The following is a 19,975-nucleotide window of genomic DNA, read 5'->3' on the forward strand; positions in this document are numbered from 1 at the left end:
GGAATTTCTTAAGTAAGCATTGGTGAGCTTTGAAAGCTGTAAATATAACTACAATTATTAGAATCCCTATAACTAGAATAACTAGACTGCCATTCAATACCAAAAAGCAGCCCATTTTTGATTCCCTTAAATTTTGTTACACTGCTAATTTCATAAACCAGGGTACGCTTATTCTTTTAAATCTTCACAGGAACAGCTGCAAAATCAAGCTAGGTACAGAAAATCTTCTTGGCCAGAGTCATTCAAACTAAAATAGCAATTGTGGTTACCAGTTGGGGTCAGTCTGTTTTTCTTTAACAGTGCATGAAATTATCAGCAGGAGAGTGTAACATTTGGTATTTAAAGCCTCATCCAGAGTTGGAAGCAGGCCTTTGGATAGTGCACACACATGCGTGCACACAGACAAAATACTGAAGTCATGCTTTTAGTATAGGATTTGCCTCATCTTTATGAAATAGCTCTGCTAGTTTGTCTACCTGGACATTTTGCTGATAAGAACAGCAATGTTTTAAGGTAAACAGATGTCAGAGGCATCACTCGTATCTTAAAGTAGACTTGTATGAAACAAATCCATTTCTGTAGTCACCACCATTCTATGACCTACTTCTGCAAATATTAAAAAAAGCTTGCAAAACCAGAAATGTGAATATTCAGGAGAAAAGATAAAAGTGAAAACTACACAAAGCATAATGCAAGAAAAACTTTGGATATGGGTATCCAGATATTTTGGTTTGCTGAATGGAAACTGATGCTGTTTAGGACAATTTTTGGGGAAAAAGATAAGAATAGCCAACCTAAAATAAAAAGAAAAGCTCATTTTAATTTTGAAATTAAATTTCAAATGAGAATGTCTGTGTTTCTGTTAGTGGATGAATCTCCTCGTTAGGCTAGGTCAAATACACAAATAATTTTTGTTTTTTCCAAACCTCAAAACTTTGAAAATTCCTTGGTTCTTGAAAACCTCTCACCCAGTTTCAGTTACAAATACAATGAGTAAAAAGAGTATTACCTTATGTATATTCTCATTTGAAAATATGCATCATCTAGTTGCCAAGACTTGCTACTTCAAGCAATAACATAATCTCATGAATTTGCTAACCATATGATCACTGCGTTTTGCACGCTATTGAAAGAATGTAGCCTGCTTTCAACAAGGGGGATTGTGAGAGTACGGTGCATATAAACCAAAACCTTTCCAATATTTTGGAGAGCTTCCCGAGAGCCTTGCAGAATACCAGTAACGGCAGCTGCAAATGTGAACTAATGTTGGGAAACATACAGAGACGACTGCAAATGTAAAGGCTTTTCCAGTTTGGTACCCCAAATGGTTCTTCTTAAAGATGTAATTTTGTGTATATGTCTCTGTTCTAAATTATGTAATTACAGGAGAAATACTGTTTATCAAAAGTCTCTTTAAGCTTTGTTCGTTTAACTGACAAATGAGAAGATACAAATTATTTAAGTAATTTAGCAAAATTCTGGTTATTTCTAAAAGCCCTTACACTTTTGCTGAGCACTTGCAGCAGATTTTGCTGTTCCACAAAGAGAATGCTTTGAATCACAACTAAGAAAACTTTCAATTTTCCATGACCTCAGTTAGGTCAAAATTTTGATATCTTAATTTTTTTATTTAAAGCTGTTTTGCTATGGCCTTTTCCTCTCAGCAGCTAGATAACTTTTGCAAAACATTAAACATTCAGATCAGTTCACCAGTTCAGTCAGAAACACAGGATGGTGCTTGTAAACTGACAGGCTTGAACTCCAAATAATTTCAGATATTTGCTATTGCCTTGAGGAAAAATAATACATTTTAAGTAAATGAATAAAACTGCTACTACAGAGTATTTCAAACTTGCTGTCAGTTAGAACTGATCCTGGTTATAATTGTTGCTATACTGCTTTGACTTTTGGATTGTTTTCATAATAGCCTTGAATGGTCTCTGTGAATTATAGTAACAATACAGAAGAGCTTAGATGCTGCTCTGATGGACTATAGGGTCATGTCCAGTTTTTGAATGGTAAATATCTGATGTGTGTATACTTTTTGTTACTTACATTAGAATTAGATAGACTTTATTCATCCTGAACTACAGTGCTTTGTATATCTGTGTTTAAAAATGTGTGTTCAGTAAGAAACATAAAGTGAGACATTGTCAGGCCTGTGCTCCTGCATAAGCTACTGTTTGCTAGAGCGCTTAGCCATCATGGGAAGTTCTCTGTTTGCAATCTCATTTAGGCATGAAATACGATGATCCCTGAGCCATATAAATACATCACGAGAAGGTCTGTAGAGTTGCTTACTGCATGCGCAGTGTGAGCGTATAGAGCATAATGTGACCATTTTGCCTTATTTAGTGGCTGTTTCGATATTCATGTTACTCTTTATACGTAGTAATGGCGATGACTTAGTTCTGATAACTTGTGAAACTAAGGCATCATTTCAGGGTGGCTGAAAATTTGGAGCTACAGTTGTCAAAATCCAACGGTAGCTTTTCTCAGCAATTGTAATCTTTTGAATGGCGGGTTCCAGTTTTCTTCACTTTTTTACAAGTCACTGCTGTGTAACTTTGTAGGACAATAACTGTTCCATTTTTCTTACAGCTTTAAAGGGATACTGCTTGTGGAGACTACTGACTTAATGCAATATATTTTCATTGTACACATGTGCACATACACATGCTTGAGTTTGCGCGGGACAGCATAGTTTACCCTGTCAGAGCCTGTCCAGTATGATTCAGGGTTTCATTCGAAAGAAGAGGAGACTTAAGTTAGTGGAAGAAGAAAATCTTAAAGGGCTAAAGGCTGCTTCACTATTTTCAGATGTTTTTACAATACAGGGATGTGGGATAACCTGTTCTCTTACAGGATAATGCAAACAGATGTGCAAGCCCTTCAGTCTGCCAGGAGAGTGACCTTTACATTTGAAGTAGAAGTGAATTATGTGATAGGAAGTTTTTATGTCCTTTATCACCCCTCAGAATAAATCTATTGAAAAGAATAGTCTGTGGGCAATTTAGTTAAGCAGATTGGTACTGTTGGCACTGTTTTTCTTCTCTTCAGATGCGAAAGTCAAAGAGTATGTGCAGAATCTTGCTCAGCTGAGGCTGGACATTGGTTCTTCTGTCAGTATTTCTGAAGAAACTATCAGTACCATCTTGGAAGCCAGTATCTCTCATTCAAAGGTAAAAGATTGAGAGGAGGTGTTAAATTAACGCGTCAACCTATAGCCTGATGTGCCAACTGAAACAAAATGAACCACTTTGTGTGGAAGGTTATATTTTCACTTGTCACTTCTATGTGGAATATTTTGTGAGATTGTCGTGGTTTAACCCCAGCCAGCAACTAAGCACCACAGAGCTGCTTACTCACTCCCCCTTCCTAGTGGTACGGGGGGAGAGAATCAGCAGGGAAGTAAAACTTGTGGATTAAGGTAAAGACAGTTTGCTAGGACAGAAAAGGAAGGGTAAATAATAATAATAGAATATAGAAAACAAGTGATGCACAATACAATTGCTCACCATCAGCTGACCAATGCCCAGCCAATACCCTAGCCACAGTGTGCCCCAGCCAACTTCCCCAGTTCATACACTGGGCACGATATCATATGGTATGGAGTACCTGTTTGGCTCGTTTGGGTCAGCTGTCCTTGCTGTGTTCCCTCCCAGCTTCTTGTGCACTCCCAGCCTCTGCTGGCAGGGCAGTATGAGAAGCTGAGAAGTCCTTGACTTAGTATAAACACTGTTCAGCAACAGCTAAAATATTAGTTATCAACATTATTCTCATCCTAAATCCAAAACACAGTGCTATGCCAGCTACTAGGAAGAAAACTAACTTCATTCCAGCTGAAACCAGGACAGATATTTAGGACTTCAAAATAATAATGTGAAGTATTAAGAGATCAATTTATAGTAGCACTAGTCTTGTGGTCTAAATAGCACTGCTTCATTACTTTCAGCAGTGTTTTATCCCCTTGTGCTGACATGGACTTTGAGCTTTGCCCTCTTGATACTGTAAAAAAGGTGAGGGTTCCTGGAGAAATCATTTTGTATCTTCCCACCTCTGATCCTTCCAGTATGGAGTTGTCTGATTTTTTATTTTTTGTTTTTATTCCTTCATGTTCTTCTCAATGTTCTTACATTGTCTTACCAGTATCTTGCCTTAGCTCCACTTTATTTATCTGTCTCTTGAATATTGTCTAAAGGGTGGATTGTGTAAGTTTTCTGAGTGATGGATGTGTGTTGTTATTGCTGCTGTTTCTTGTGATCCCAGTGATTAGTAGAAATCATGAAAAATGCTACCTAAGTTACAGGTTCTCTCTCCTGTTAATGTTTGTATGACTGAAAAGAGATGGGGTACATTTGGTATAAACTAATCAGGTCAATCAAGCAGCCACTGGGTGTCACTGATGCTGCAGTTGCAGAAACAGTTGCAAGTTTTGTTTGTGGAAAGTATGGCTATTAAAAAGGCAGTTTAGACCATCATAACTATTTATAGATGATTCATTCTTCTCTTTCTCTGGCAGTGTGACTGCCTTTATTGTTAGCTTGTTATTTTGATACCAGTAAATGGTAATGAGAGAAGTCATCTGGAAGCGGTTCAGTTAAATGGTATTTGGGGCACCTTTGATCTTTTGGAATAATAATGCTAATCAACTGAATTTTCAAATGACTTTCCTTATTTTTTGTCAAAGTCCTATATAGAGTTTAGATATATGTGCACATCTCACACTTGCATATCTATACAGAATTTTTTTGTTTGCTTAAGTGCTTAAATCCTCCCCCAGTCCAACTGAGGCATTAAAGCCTGTCTCTTACTGACTAAGAAAGATGCACAAGTAGGTTTTTTTAGCTATAATTTAGGCATGTCTGTTATGTTTATGGTATATACAACCACTGTCTGGTAAGCCTAATGATTGCTGCAGGCCTGTTGCAGTCCTATATTTGTGATTGTATACTACTACTGTGCTTCCCACTGGAACGGTAAGAGTTAAGCCTGTGAGTTGTTTGTGCTTATTGCACTTACCCTTAATTTCCACCACAATATTATGCTCTGGCCATGCTCATTGCCATGTAATTAAGTGTTTTGAAACTGCTCAAAACCTCTAACTTGAAGACTATAAGCATTCATTTACTGAACATAGGAGTTTGGATTAGCTTTGGTACTCACAAAACTGCAAGGAAACTTCAGAGGGACTTAATCTAGTAGATAAAATTCTGAGTGGGTTCAAACTGGACCAAAATGGTGATATTAACATGGGGCATGAGGAAATAAATTTCAAATTGTATCACAGTGTCAAATTTCCTCTGCAGGAAGTAGTTCAAATCAGTATCCTTTTATGCTGGTAGCAGAATTAATTTATATTCATATTCTGTTCCTTGTGCATACACCAAAAAAAAGTGAATATTTAAATATATAGGAAATACTTTGGAATCATAAAGGCAAAATTCTGTTCCAGAATAAAAATCTAAAAGTCAAATTAGTAAGTTGAAAATTAAAATGTTCGTAGGAATTAAAGAGTTAAATTGCATATCTTGACCAACTTTGGCTCCTGATTTGATTTTCTTGGGGATCGTCTCCCTCACTGAGTACTATTACTAGCTACAGATGTGTTCAATTGAGGCAGTAGGGGCAGGTTCTGTCCTAAAGACTAAGTGGAGCCCTGAGTACTGGACTTTGGCTCCTACAGACTCTGAACTTGTAATTTTTCTGGACTTGCTGCCATTTGCTTTCTTTCAGGCATTTCAGGAGAAAGGGTAGCTAAGAACTTCTGAAATATCTGGGTTGTAAGTATTTGTTTTTTGATATGACATTTTTGTAGGAAAAAACAAACCATCAGTATCCAAGGAGTTTTTATTGTAGTCTTTCCCAAGGTCTGCTTAGGCATTTGTCCCTTCATCTGCTATTAAATAATAACACTTCAAAGGAGTGTTGAACTGAGAAATGTAAGCTGGCTCAGAGTGAACATTGTGCCATATAGGCATCCCTAAGTGTTAAATTTGTGTGTCCTCTGAAAGAAGGAAGGTCCACATTGTTTGATAGTGATTTGTACAGTTAGATTTTTGGTCTTCAGGTGTTTCTGCAACAAAGGCATGTATCTGCTAGAATGGGTATGTTCAGCATTGTAAATATGCCTGCTTATGGTATGAATGCTCATAGAATGAATGATTGACCTGTTCAAAAATGAAAGTAAACCTTTATAAAAAGTATACTTCATCTCCTTATATTTACATAGAATATAAAGTAAGAACATACCTGTCTGATATAGAGCTGTATAGTTCATTATTTCAGGTCTGTTGATGACTGCAAATTGTCATGTTACTGTGACACAAATTCTCACTATGAAAGAAAGATGCATTTCAGGGAGAAAATTTTTAATATACATACATGATAGTTTTTTTTTTTACAGTGCCTTCGTGATAACCCTAACTGGAAGGTGTGATGAACAAGTACTTAGCCTGCTGCTAAAGCTACCTGAAAACACTAAAACTTCCCTGGTGGTGGAAGAATTATGTTCTTTGCAGCACTGGACTTACATATCCTGTTTGTACTGATTACACAGAATTTGAACTCATGTCATATAATTTACAAGGTAAGATGGGGGGAAAAAAGCATTCAGTTCCTCTGATTTTCTTTTGAAGGTCATCTGAAGCATGCAGGTAAATGAATGAATAATTCTATTTGTTCAGATGTTCTTTCTCTGTGGAAGCAAACACTGGACATACAGTAGTTTTTGTGTTCATTTAGCTCCACAAAACAAACACAACAGTCAAAGAATGGGGTTGGTAGATGCTACTGTATTCCATTTCTTGCTTCCTCAGGAAAATTATCACTGAGGAGTTAACTATGAAAGATTTAGAGAAAACACAGGAAGTTGAAGACATGATTTTATTAATCTTTAGCAGAGTTTGCAGTTCATGCAACTAGTCACTTAATTTGTAAGTGTGGAAGGCTAATCTGGCATCATTGGAACTAAAACAAGCATAGGAGCTCACATCACAAGAATGACAAAATTATTTTATAGGCAAAATTCATAGCACTCTGGAATGCATTTTATTTGCTGTAGAAATCATGTTCGCAATTCAGGTGGCTCCTTCAAGAAGTTTTTCAGCTCTTGGGATGAGTCTCTCTATAAGAACAAACCTTCTATATTTTGTATGACCCAAGTCAAATGGCTTTCAGAAGAATAATACAGTGCTAAAACTATAATAAAGAGGATGCAGAAGTCTGTAGCAAAACTGTACTATCTGTACAACTGTAGATAATCTGGGATCTAGTGTGGGTTTTCAGTGAGATAATATATTTACTTGTAAGAGCAAAATTACTGGAGGGGACTTCTGATAGTTAGCAGATGTTTATTTCAGTTCTTTTGGGGCAATTGATTGTCAGAACATGAAATATTGTAACTACAAACTGAGAAGTAGTTATAACACTGGGAGGAAGAATATTTTGTTCTAAAGCTGTAGGTGCCGGGTTATATTCTGGATGCTGCATGCACAGTTAAACAGGTTGGCCACACATTTTTAAAAACAAGACAATTTCCCAGAATAGGTTAAGATACTGGTGAGGAGGGGGAGATTGCTACTTTCTGAATTATCTGCCAACCGGGGGTGGGTGGTGTAGAAAAAAACAGTGCTTACTCTGATGGGTTTTTCTACTGAAGTGTAATGAATTCTTAGCAAAGAATAAAAAATGTTGTCAGCTCATCCTAAATTATTATGGAAGTTTTGCTAATTTTTTAACTGAATAAGATTTTTTTTTTACAGTTTAAGTGTAAAAGCAGGTGAAGGCTGGGGAGAAAATTAAGCACAGACATTATTACAGTAGGAAGTCAAATAAAGGTGGATAAAATAAAGACACTAAGAGAAAGCAGCTGAAAGTATCTAATGAGATTATGTTTTTTATTATCATGCATAGGCAGGTAACAATGAATCAGTTTGTTTTACCATATCTTCTAAATAACCTATAAAAGCAAAGGAAATAGAGGGAAAATTTGTAACGCCAAAACTTGCATGATGGAAACAGTAAACAGCCAACTGAACATTAGTCAAATAAGGAATGAAATGCACACAATTATTTTAGGAAAAAGGCTGTGCATACAAAAAATGCAAAGGAGGAACAGTGTGACAGGCAAGTTTGTTGACATGGAAAACTTTCCAGTGTTCCTCCAAGGAGTTAAAAATATTGGTGTGCTTGACATCTCTCCATTGTAGCAGGTATGTGTATGATTTCAGTATGCAAACTTAATTCCCATCGTGAGGTGCTTTGTTCGGGATATGTGCGTAGTAAGGAGAAACACTAATAGAAATTGTGTCCTAGAAAGTTGGGAACTTAGAGAGAAGGGAGTCCATAGACCCTAGGAAAATTCATTTGATTTCTTTCAAGCGTTCTGGTCATTTTGAGACTATTGATGTTTTTTGTCATCTCTTTTTTTGCTGACTTATGAGACCATAGCGTAAGTTAATATGGTGTTAGGCTACTGATTAATAATAGCATGTATTATCTGTGATTTAGAGATAGCCAAGGTTTTCTGCTAATACTGTATTTTGTTTGAGCAGATTATTACTTTGTTTATAAGAAATAACTTTGCTTTCTTTAAAGGATAAGATTTCAAGAGAGCATGTGCAGTTTTTGTATCTGCCATGGGTTTCTGTTTGTATCACTTCAGGTTTTTGCGTGATAGTTCTGCTTGACATTTAAAAAAAAAAAAGTGACATGAGGTGTTAGTGAGGATATTTTTCGTCCCTGCCTTTTAGGGCAGTTGCTGTGTGTGCATCTATACAGCTAGCACAGTGGTGGATCTAGTATTAAATAAATCAGAAGAAAGATTTATCTTTCTAAGCAGGGTCCAATTCCATAAGAAGACCTGCTGACCCCTATGGCATTACCTTCTGGATTTGCTATTCTGTGTGGAAAGTTTAGGATTTAATCTGGTTCTAAAATTGTGAACCTCTGAAAGATCCTACCGTGGTAAACAGTGCAAACTGGTTTGTGACTACAGTACAGAGTAAACACTGCCTTCAATGCTGTTTTCCCTAGTGATCTTCTAATCTGTGTGACAAAGAGGCAGGTTGTAAAATGCTGTTCTGTGTATATTAGTTTTGGTTTTGAGCTTCTCTTTGGGGTAGCTCTTTGGCTACCACAGTGAAAGGTGGCTTTCATCAGATGCTTACATCTTATGTGGTTTCCTTAAACTAGTTCTGTTTGTGTCAGACTTTCCTTCAAACAAGTGAAGTATTCTTTTTGGAGCGAAATCCCAAAGTTCCTTGTTTGGTAGCAGAACCTCTCAAAAGGTACTGTTCCAAAAAAGTTTGCAAGGGAACAAATCGAACAGCAGAGGGCCATCTGGTCACAGTTTTAATCTTTGCTCCATGGCAACCCATATCCTGTAGTATAGCATAGATTTAACCTTGGAATTTTTGTTCCTTTTTTGCATCTTACCTCCTTTGATCACTTTTTTTTCTGATACAATCTTTTTCTTAGTTTTTTAAATTCCTTTTTTTCTTGAGAAATTGCTGTTTGTTTCTGTCACCTAATAATTTGCGGAGGATTAAAAAATTCAGTGTCTATTTCTTTTGTTAATAAATCAGATGTTTGATGTTTTGAAGGGCTCTTCTGTCTCTGTAATTTTTTCTCATCTTGTAGACTGGTAAAAGTTGTTTCTTTTTAAGTATCTCTTCCTTTTCAGGCTTAACTGGATTTTTTTCCTACTTTCCAATAATATATGTAATAATTGATTATTTTGTTTGCTGCTTTGCTACAGTGGCCAAACCTGTGCTACTGAATAAGTGTGCCACTAAAGTGTAGATATTGCTTATCCACTTTCCTCCTTAAATATTTTCTTCTATTTCCAAAAGAGTCCATCATTGTGGATTTTTATTTTCATGATAACCAACAGCAAAGTAGTTCAGTGACCTAGGAAAATTACCAAATAAAGTATGTAAAGCTTTTTAAAGTAAACATATGTGGACCTTCAGCACAGAGTAAGATGGATTGTCTCCTTCATTAAATTCTAACTGAAAAAGTTATTCTGAAGTTAATTTAAAAAAAACAAACAAACAAAAAACCAACCCCCCCAAACTTCTATAATGAAAGAGGTAATAAAGTAATTGTTAATTATGCACATAAGATTTCTGTCTGAAGGACAAAATAAAAAGCAAGAAATACCTTTAAAATATCTGTAAAATGTGAAGTTGAATTGGTATGCTACATTTTGTGTAATAAAAGATGATGTAAAACCTCAGTATCTGCCAGTCAGTAGTAATTGGAATAGAGAGACACATTCTACTGTTAACAACATTGAGTGAATGGATAACTCCCTGAGGAAAAACACTGCTGATTTCAATCATGATTTTTGCTTGCTTGTTTGCTGTTTGAAATTATTCGCTTATATTTCCATAGCTAATTTTTGGCATGTCTGCCACTCATGAATAGATAAGCTGGAGGGGACTTGCTGAGTTACTGAATGCTGTCAGTTGTGAAAGGTGGCCTCATTTTGTAATCTGTCCACTAACTTTCTGTTAAAACTATCATTACAGAAAAGCCTTTTGGTGTTATGGAGGTATAAAATTCTGACTTCAGTTTAGCCATGGCTAGTATGTTTACTCTTGTATCAGAAACGTTCTGTAGCTTTTGTAAATTCTTTGACTTGCCCATGTGTTTGTGGAAGGCCAGTCATCGTGCTTCTCTATTTTGATAGGTTAAATTTATTTTAGTATTTTAGTTTGGTTTAGTTTTTTTCTTTTATAACAAGCTCTCAGTTGTCTGACATCCTAGTGTCATCTTCGCATGCTGTGTTAAGGCTAATCTTGAATCTTGGGCACAAGAAATGTGTATAGTCTTTGAAGGGAATTATGGCAGATGACTCTTGTAGTTCTGCTCATTCATGTCTATATCTACTAAAATTACTTTCTTAATCTTGCATTCACCTTTTTTGTAACCTGCATATATTTTTGTCTCTTACTCGATCAAGGATCAGTGATATACCCAGCTAAGCTCCATTTTATAACAGCATCTCATGATTTCAGTTGATAAATGTTTTGCACTGGTTATCTTTATATTCAATTTACTTTAAATTAGGTAATTGGTTTCTTGCCATATTGCATTCTGATCTTCTTTTCTCCTGCAATGCCTTCTGGTATTACATTATAGGCAGATTTCAGTAATTTGCTTCTTTCAGATCTAAAAAGCTTATCACAGTGGGCCTAAGATCAGTCTCACAGGAATAACACTAGAAACTTCTCTGTGATCCAGTATTTTCTTTCCTTTTAACAGGGTCCCTGCAATATCATCTTAACACCATTTTTTACTTGGCACATAGTTTTTGGATTAATGCTGATTAATGTTTTCTAGGACAAGAACATTAATTGGTTGTTAGAGTTCACTTAGTTTAGAGATAGTATATGTCTTTTCTGGGACAAAGCACTTGCCTTCCCACATAAATATATTATAATGGTCTGGAATGATAATTTGGTAATGCATTAAATTATACTTCTCCCATACTTTTTGTGTTTAATTGCTCTTCACTTCAAAATTTATTGTATATCGTGCCCTATTAAACATCACAATGAGATATCCATTATTTCCTGGAGGATTATGTCACTCAAGAATGAGTATAGATGGTTTTCTACTTTTCATTCACATATTGTCATCTAAATTTGATCGGCTACTGAAAAATAATTTAACCAAACAGCAATTTTGCCATTTTTTTCCTGATTCTGTCAATTTCAATACAATAAAGAATGTGTTTTGTTTATGGCTCTACTCAGAAGTAGGAATATCTATTTCTCTGCATTTGTTTCCTTTAGCCATTTGATTTGATCAAATTTTGAATTCTCTTTAACCTCCTTGTAGTTGTCCAGGAGAATTGTGTTTTATTTTCTCTCTCTCAATGTAATGATTCTGAATTTATTTTAGTTTTATGTGCAAACTAGAAGCTGGCTTGACTTCTACGTTTCTTTTGTTGAATAGCTGAAACTTCTACTCTGCATGAATTTGGTTTTATTAATAAAATTTTTTTAAGTCATACAGCTGTCCAATTAGGTCAGAAGCCCCTATGCTATGAGATTTTTGCCTCCATTTGAGAATCCAGTTCCAGATAGCTTTTTAATATTCAGTACCAGCCTTCTTCCATGAATCTGTTGGAGCAACTGGCTTGACCGATTACTTTGTAGGAGGCTGATTTTTTTTGGATTAATCAGCTTTGATTACGGACCTACTTAATTTAGTTTAAACTAGAACAACTGGATCAAAGATGACTTTTTGTGAACATCCATCCTATATAGTTTTCCCCACTTTATCAAAGCTAAATTTTAGGAAACATATCCTATTGAGTCAGTGGGTATTTAGTTGAAAGACAGTAAGTAGATTCAGTCTGTTGGTGGCAGCTTACCACATAAATATTCATTATTTGATTTTCAAGTTATTTTGATTGGAACTGGAATTAATTAGCAAGTTTGTGCTCTTTGACTGAAATAAGCCTAATTTATCTTTCTAGTGCAAGTAGTCACTAATGAGGACTCAAACCCACTTTTATTCAGCTTTGTGCATAAATGAAGTTTATTCCTCCGGTAAAGTCCATGCCAGCAGATTGATTCAACAGCTGTAGATGATGGTATTATGAAATCTGGATATTATTTATTTACTCTGTTCTATGCTGAAACTGTATGCAAAAAGTCAGATTTTGGGAGCAGCCAACACTGAGTTTTAAATAGCACTTTCTGATATTCCTGCAGGATTACTAAAGAAGCACCTGGCACTTCAGTAAATGCATTGATCAGGATAAACTGTTCCTAACAGCACAATCTCTAAACTGTCTATGATTTATTCTTTATGTAAAGTGCTGTACTACTTTGAAAATTGACTCCTCTGTTTAAAAGAAGTATTCCAATGATAAAATGCTAATTTATTTGAGTGTCAAATGTGTTTGGTTGACATACCACTCTTTTTTCTATTGGGCAGTTGTGCTGTCTTCAAATGCTATCTGATAGTCATGTTTTTCTTGACAAGCATCTGCAACAGTATTGAGTATCAGGCGGGCCAACGCATCCTTCAGTTATACTGTAGCACCATGGTGCCTTGCAGTTCTATTCTTTTAGAACTGTAAAGCTGTACAGCCTTCCGTGAGATACCAGTTACAACTGAGCGTGTTATTTGAAAAACGAAGCTGCGCAGAGGAGGCTGGGGTTTTTGGTTTTGGGTTTATTTGTTTTTTTGTTGTTTTTTTATGTTGTGAATGATTGTGCTTAAGCCACATGCCACATTAGACATATGCTAGCCATGAGCAAATGTCAACAGTAAATGCTGGTGTGCAAGCTCACAGATGTGCAAAAACTAGAAGCATAGAAGTACATCTAACAAATTAAAAGATGTACTTGATAAATAGGCTTTTAGGGCATGCGTACTTGAATACTTTTTTCTTCTTAGCAACTGTTTTCACTGTAAACATTCATATGCAAAATGGTTTTGGTTGCTTCTGCTCTCTTTGTGACACAGGAGTAATCTACCAGAAGAGCAGACTTTGTGAAAACTGATGTTGTAATCAAGGAATCTGTAGTGCGGTTGTCTTGATATTTTCATTCCTTTTCTACCTAATGGATACACGGTATTTTTCAAAGTTTAATGTAGTACATTATACTACTGTCTTTCATCAAATATCCTGGCAATTAAAACTTCACAAACACACCCACATCCCCCACCCCCCCAAATTATAAAGCTGATCAGGAGAACAGAACAGAGCAGGCCCTCATTCTTGTAGGCAGTTTCAACAGTCTAATTTTGTCAATCTCCTTGGATGCCAATATTGAGACAATACAAGGGATACTCCCTGGAGCTACTAAAACAAACTTTCATTCATCTGTATTTCTGTTTGTTAGTTCTAGTACTTGCAATGTGGGCAGTTCAGAAGTTCAGCTGTTGGATCCCTGGAGTTTGTAATCAAGGCAGTGTGTAAAGAATCTTCATTTTTCACATGGCAAAATATCGCATTCCTGAAGTCTCAAGTAAGAAAAACTATCAGTCACAAGTTGCATGTATGCATTCAGGGTTTAGAGAATTTTCTCCCTCTTAGCTGGTATGTAAACATTTCCATTTGACATCTCAGTTGACACTGTAATCCTGAGCACAAGGGTTGATCAATAAAAGTTTTATGGCTACAAGAAAATTGTGGATGAGACACAAGTGATTTTGGTTGTTTTATATCTTTGCAAATAATAAGAGTATTCCTGTCTCAGAGACATATTTATTAGAATTTTTAAAGCTACTGGTATTAAAAATATATCTGAGATATAAGATTGAGAATTTATTGCTGTGTGCCTTTCTTCCATGAACACAAAGCTGTGGTATTATTGTGCAGTAAAATATGTAAGCTCTCTGAATAAAATAAGTTTTTTAATAGTTGATATTCCTATTCTCTTTATCAAGTGTCCAGAAAATCTCTTAGCTCCTATAAAATTTCTCCATTGCTCCCTCTCCTCAATATACATTTGACTTACCCTGATTAATTTTAATATTCTTAATAACCTTGTTAGTGCCTCAGTGGCCCTGTGTAAGAGAATAATACAGTGATAAGAGTGTCACTAGGGAAGGACCTGTAGCTGTGAATCATGGCTCTATCATCAATCAGTTTCTACAGCCAGAAACTGACCCTGGCTTGGCTGCAACCCTTGGGAGGGAGCCCGAGCTCTGTCCTGGCCTCCTTCACTTGTATTGTGGGATAGCAGTAAGCAGGCAGCTCTGCTTTTCTTTCCTGTTTGAAGAATGGAGTTAGCAGGATGGCTGATGAGAGAGATTGTTTGGGACTTAAGTCTCTTTCAAAGCTGTTCAGGCCAGAAGCACTATCTGTTTCTTGATGACTTCTCTTTTTTTTTTTTTTAATATTGTCACAACTCTGGAGTAAGACCTTTTACCTTAGGACCTTGAAATATCTTTAAAGCATCAGTTAGTTCCAGCATTCCTATGAGTGAATTAGTACTGTTTCCCATATTTTACAAATTGGTAAATGAGGCAATGGAAAATGAAAATTAAAAAAAAATTATCAGGCCACGGAAACTCGATTTGTACTCCTTCACCGTTATTAACGTGCATGTATTTCGTGTACCAGACATTTGCCAATGACTTTCTGAAAATCACAACAAACTCAGAATTAGCAAGTCTTCTGTGCCTTTAGCATATTCATGTTTCTGACTGGCCATCTTGGAGCCTCTTAATTCTTTGCTGTTATTTAGCAATGATTGTGTTTAGTAATGATTGTTTCCTTGAAGAAAGTAAAGATTTGGGCAAAGAACTGTGTGTTCTTAATGATACGTTTGTGACACTTGTTTCCTTAACGTTTGGCAGGAGTTTAAATGTCTTTGGCCTAGTTTTCTGTTATGTACAACAATGTCTTCCTTGAGAAGTTAATGATGTTATTTAATACTTCCTCACAGCACTGGAAATAGGATATTTCTAAATCCACTGATAATAAATAATTAAAAAAACCCCAAAGACATGAGCTGGGTGTAAAAATCTAAATGTTTCTCACAGGAAACTCACTGCCTTTACTTGAGTGCAAGTGCAGTGGGATGTCTTGGAAGCTATTCCTTGGATCCTAGTTCTGAAGGACATTTACCCTAATGCATTAATAGCCCCATCTGATGTAGGAACATGTTTTTTAGTTAAGGAATGGAAAAGGGAATTGATTAGATTTTTCAAATCAAGAAGTTCAGCACCATGCCAACTTTTTTTCCTGTATTTTTGGTAGGTTCTTATGAAATTATAGAAATAAAAATGTCTGTATTTGTGAAGGAATATCTGTATTCCTACTTCTTAAGTAGGAATAGAAAGCTGCAGAACAACTGAGGGTGTGGAGTAAGAAGATGGCTCTTCCCTCAGCATTCATTTTGTGGGCAAAGGTTTTGTATGTGTCCTTCCACTCTAAAATGCACTAATGTAACTTTTAGGATAGATGGGGTTCACAGGCTGCTTGTCACAAATGTGAGAACCTCTTTGGATTCTGATTCTTTGTTTCTTGTTTAATGTTTAGTGTTCTGCATCCTCAACACTATCATAAACTGTGGTTAAACAGTTTCTGTTCAGGGACCTGTAGTGATTGCTTAATGGCAGTTGGATGGTATTTGGCATGGTGCTGTGGCAGATCCTAAATTAAGACTCAAGCTTTTCCTTGAATTAAAAAACATAATAATAATCCAACCTCACCTGTGTTGTCTGTCTTAAATGTGAGTCTCTGTTTTTGCAGCTCCATTTTGCTTGAAGCTTTATCAGGGGATTTTGCAGTGTTCTAATGGGGCTTGTTATGGACTTTCCTGAAACCTTTATTACATGGGAAGATAAAAACATAGTCCCAAATTGGAGTTTACAACTCATTGAATACACTTTGCTGGGAAATGTCATGATCTTTACCATAACAACAATGCTGGATTGTTCTTAAATGCACTTCTGTGACTGATAATACCAATTTAAACAAAAAGATACTGCAATATTTTCTAATCTTGAGTACACTTGTGATCTGTTTAAAATGCGCTGGAAAAAAAATGATGGTTGTTTGCTAGTGGCTAAGAGAAACTTATGTTTGACTGGGACAGAGAATATTTTGCTGTACTCAAGTCTTCCTCTGTGAGAGTATTTTGAAATAGATTGATTGGTCAGTTGAATTTTTTGTCTGGACCATGCTTCCAACTTTCACTTTTTTTATATATTCAGTCAAAGTAGTTTGAGTGGAAGACCCACAAGGTCTGCGAAGGCTTTCTTTTGAATATGTCCTAACTATAATTTTTTTCTGTCTTTCTGAAGCACCTCTATGATACTCTGTATGAAAGAGCGTAAAATAAAGACGTCTTTATGATAATTCAGATAGGAAACATAGATGCTGCAGGAAGACTTTTCTTTGATTTGCTTGGTATTCAGATACTGCAACAAATACTTTTCATTTCTTAAGTATAAAAAAGAAAACATGGATATTCTTACTGCTGAGTATCAATGTGAAATGGAAGGGAGTTGTAGAAGATCTGAAGCATGGCAGTTTTTCTTGCTTCTTAAGATTTGCTATACACAGTTTTTACTTTGTTTGTCTCCGTGAACTCTTTTTCCCAGGCTAATTTCACTTTTGGTTTTGTGGAAAACTTGAAGACTTATTCTAAGGCATGGCTTGGGATGTCTTAGTTTCTTAAAACTAGTGGAAATGTCTTCACGGTCTTATGACTGCAGGTTGGTTAACTGTGGGAGGGCTTCCCATTTTCCAATTATTTGCTATGTGATCTAGACAGAATTTTTCTATACATGTAAAATTGCCCATCTATCTGGCTTCAGGTTTAAAAAGAGCTGAAAAAGAGGCAGATTAGCTTTAGGTTATAAGCCTACAGTGTGATACTGGGAAACTTCTGAGGTGAAAACACTTAAAAGCAATGTTACTTCACTATGTCCAGTATTGCCAGGCAATAGGGGAAATAAAACAAGCAGGTACACCTACAAGCTTTATACACTTATTTAAAACAAATCTAAGATTGTAAAAAATAAAATATTTTCTGGAACTTGCTTGTTTATCAACAGTGTGTGCCACTGATTAAAAAAAAAAAAAACTGGCGTGGGAAATACTGACTAAAAAAAATAGAGCATTGTTGTTAACTAGGATTTTTCCAATTCTACATGTGTCCTTTTTTTCCCCCCAATAAAATTAAGTTTTGCCATGTTTGATTTGTGAAAACATGCATGTCTGTTACACTTTGGGAAAATAAGCAGAACCCTGTCATGGCCCATACATATCAATTGAACTGTTACTTCTAAGTTCAATTAAGGAATGATGCTAGTAATCATGCATTAGACTTGCAGGTCCCAGGATGCTCTTGTAAAGCTAATTATTTTTTCCCCCCTTAGAACTTGGTAAATGAGGTAAAGAAGTTAAAATAATGTAAAAGGAATTCCCAAATGCCAGGTTTTTAAAGATATTTATTTTACTACTGTCAGTGCTAGTAGTATAATGGCCCAAAAGTCTTGCAGGAAAAGAGAATGGGTTTCTGTCCCAGCAGACTTGCAAGGACGTTAGAACGGACTCACAGTTAAATTATTTGCAGTAAAGGAAGACAGTGATGTACAGCAATGGGAGTATATGTCCTGCTGTTTTAGAAATGTGCGGAGTTAACCTGTTAAGACTGGAAGACTGAAGACGTGGAGAGGCTAAGTGACTTCTCCAGTGTTAATGCAGGAAGTCTTGGTAATGGCATTGAACATGAATGCATATGTATATTTTATATTTCTTTATAGAAGATAAACCTGATGTAACATCTAACACTTTTCATTTTAGGAAGCACTGCAAATCGATTTCATAAAGCACTTCATAGAAAGTAATTTGGATATTGACACGGAAAAACTCTTTTAAAAAAATGCATGCATATGGTATGTACATACTGATTACCCTTATTAGACTTTAACTTGACCTTAGAACTATGTTCAGTTGAAATTGAATGTTTTACCTCCTTAAATGATACTAAAATACCAGACTTTAGATTCTCTTTTTGAGTTAGTCTCAAATATTTCTAATTGTCTTTTTTCTTCTGAGTAACTGGATAATTTGCATTTCAATACATTGAAAGACTCGAAAAATCTGGTAACAAACTAGAAGTGGCAAACTGTCATAGAACAGTTACAAACATAGAAGCTATACTTAAAAAGAGGGAAGGGAGAAGTAATCCTGGTATCTACAGTTCCATTAGGTAATAGTATATTTTTGTACTAAGTTTTGAAGGAAATCTATATACTTTAAATGGAAATAAATAGAAATTGATATTGGATGTGGCGTGTTTAATCAAAAGCTGTCTGTATTTTTTTGTTTTCTCCTTTTATTGAGAATTAGTTGCGTGTGGTGTCCCTGAGCCTTGGAAAAGCCTGAGATAGCTACGATCAGGGAGCAGCAAGTCTGGGCTCGGGTCAGCAGGTAGTAACCAGGGTCAGACCGAGCCCTGGGATGGCCAGGTGGGGCCATGGGGGTGATGCTGAGGCCAGGCCAGGATGTCACCCTACAGGTAGGGGTCTGGGCCCAGGTCAGCAGGTCCATGGCCAGGCTGTGATGTGGTGGGAGCTGCAGCCTGGGGCAGGCCCAGCCGCTGCTCTGTGTAGCTCTGATGGGAAAGGAGTGGCCCTGGCTCAGGTGATTGCATGGGGCTGTCCAGCAGTGTTCCCCTGGGTCACAGCCATCCTTGGCTGTACCCGTTCTGCATTGGTACTGAGTGCTGGCAGCCAGACCTCCAGGAGTAGAGCATATGTCCTGCAGGGCCAGATAGATATCCCGAGGGGAACAATTTATAATGGAGGAGATGGGGATTATTATGAGTCATTTTGTGTATACAGGGATTTAAGGAGAAGAGAAAGGATTATGCTGGAAATTTAAGTTACTTAAAGATTTTATAAGAATTTCCTAATTGAAAAAGATTCAATATGTCCCGCTGTTAGTAGGGTAGGTGCATGATAATTAAAATGGTTGCTGACATGCCAGATGGAGCTGCCTGTACCAAAGCAGAGTCTAATGTAATTTAAGAAAAGTTCATGATTTTGAGGAACAGAAAGAGTGAAAAGAGGGATAAAATGCAGTAACAGTGTGATATCATGTACAAAGGGAGTTGGCTGCTTCCTAGAGGATAGTAGTAGAGAGGACAGATCTGTGTAGTTTGTTATCAGTGAGTGTTAGGATAATTATGAGACAGACACAGATCTGTTCCAGTTGTTTATCGGAGGAGAGCAGTGATGAGCTCTCAGATGCCCCCATGAAGGGGCTGTGTGGCCCTCGTTGCTGGAAAAAAATGGACTTTACAGCAATACAGGTTAAGTCTGCTCTGCAGTCAAAGAATTAAGTCTAGAGCTAAAATAAACAAAAAAATGTACCTGAAGTACAACTTTTATTGGGTTTCGGTACCTGCCTCTAAGCAGAAGATGGACAAAATCCACTGAAGCTCCTGAGAGCTTGTAAATGAAGAAGTGCGTTTTCAGTCTT

General features: G+C 36.4%; 1 protein-coding gene across 1 annotated transcript in view; it reads left to right on the forward strand.

The window, feature by feature from the left end:
- ABCA13 (ATP binding cassette subfamily A member 13) overlaps positions 1 to 19,975 on the forward strand; it is a 158,050-nt gene that overhangs the window by 20,460 nt on the left and 117,615 nt on the right. Inside the window, 15 exon segments of the mRNA XM_075024263.1 lie at positions 1,141 to 1,295; positions 2,445 to 2,471; positions 2,473 to 2,519; positions 3,061 to 3,186; positions 6,400 to 6,516; positions 6,519 to 6,589; positions 7,915 to 7,918; positions 8,158 to 8,213; positions 13,878 to 13,997; positions 16,099 to 16,105; positions 16,232 to 16,279; positions 16,282 to 16,362; positions 17,078 to 17,199; positions 18,293 to 18,361; positions 18,363 to 18,384. Of these exon segments, the coding sequence (XP_074880364.1) occupies positions 1,141 to 1,295; positions 2,445 to 2,471; positions 2,473 to 2,519; positions 3,061 to 3,186; positions 6,400 to 6,516; positions 6,519 to 6,589; positions 7,915 to 7,918; positions 8,158 to 8,213; positions 13,878 to 13,997; positions 16,099 to 16,105; positions 16,232 to 16,279; positions 16,282 to 16,362; positions 17,078 to 17,199; positions 18,293 to 18,361; positions 18,363 to 18,384 (1,072 nt within the window).

The sequence above is a fragment of the Buteo buteo genome, chromosome 3 (genome assembly GCF_964188355.1).
Source record: "Buteo buteo chromosome 3, bButBut1.hap1.1, whole genome shotgun sequence".
Classification (NCBI taxonomy): domain Eukaryota; kingdom Metazoa; phylum Chordata; class Aves; order Accipitriformes; family Accipitridae; genus Buteo; species Buteo buteo.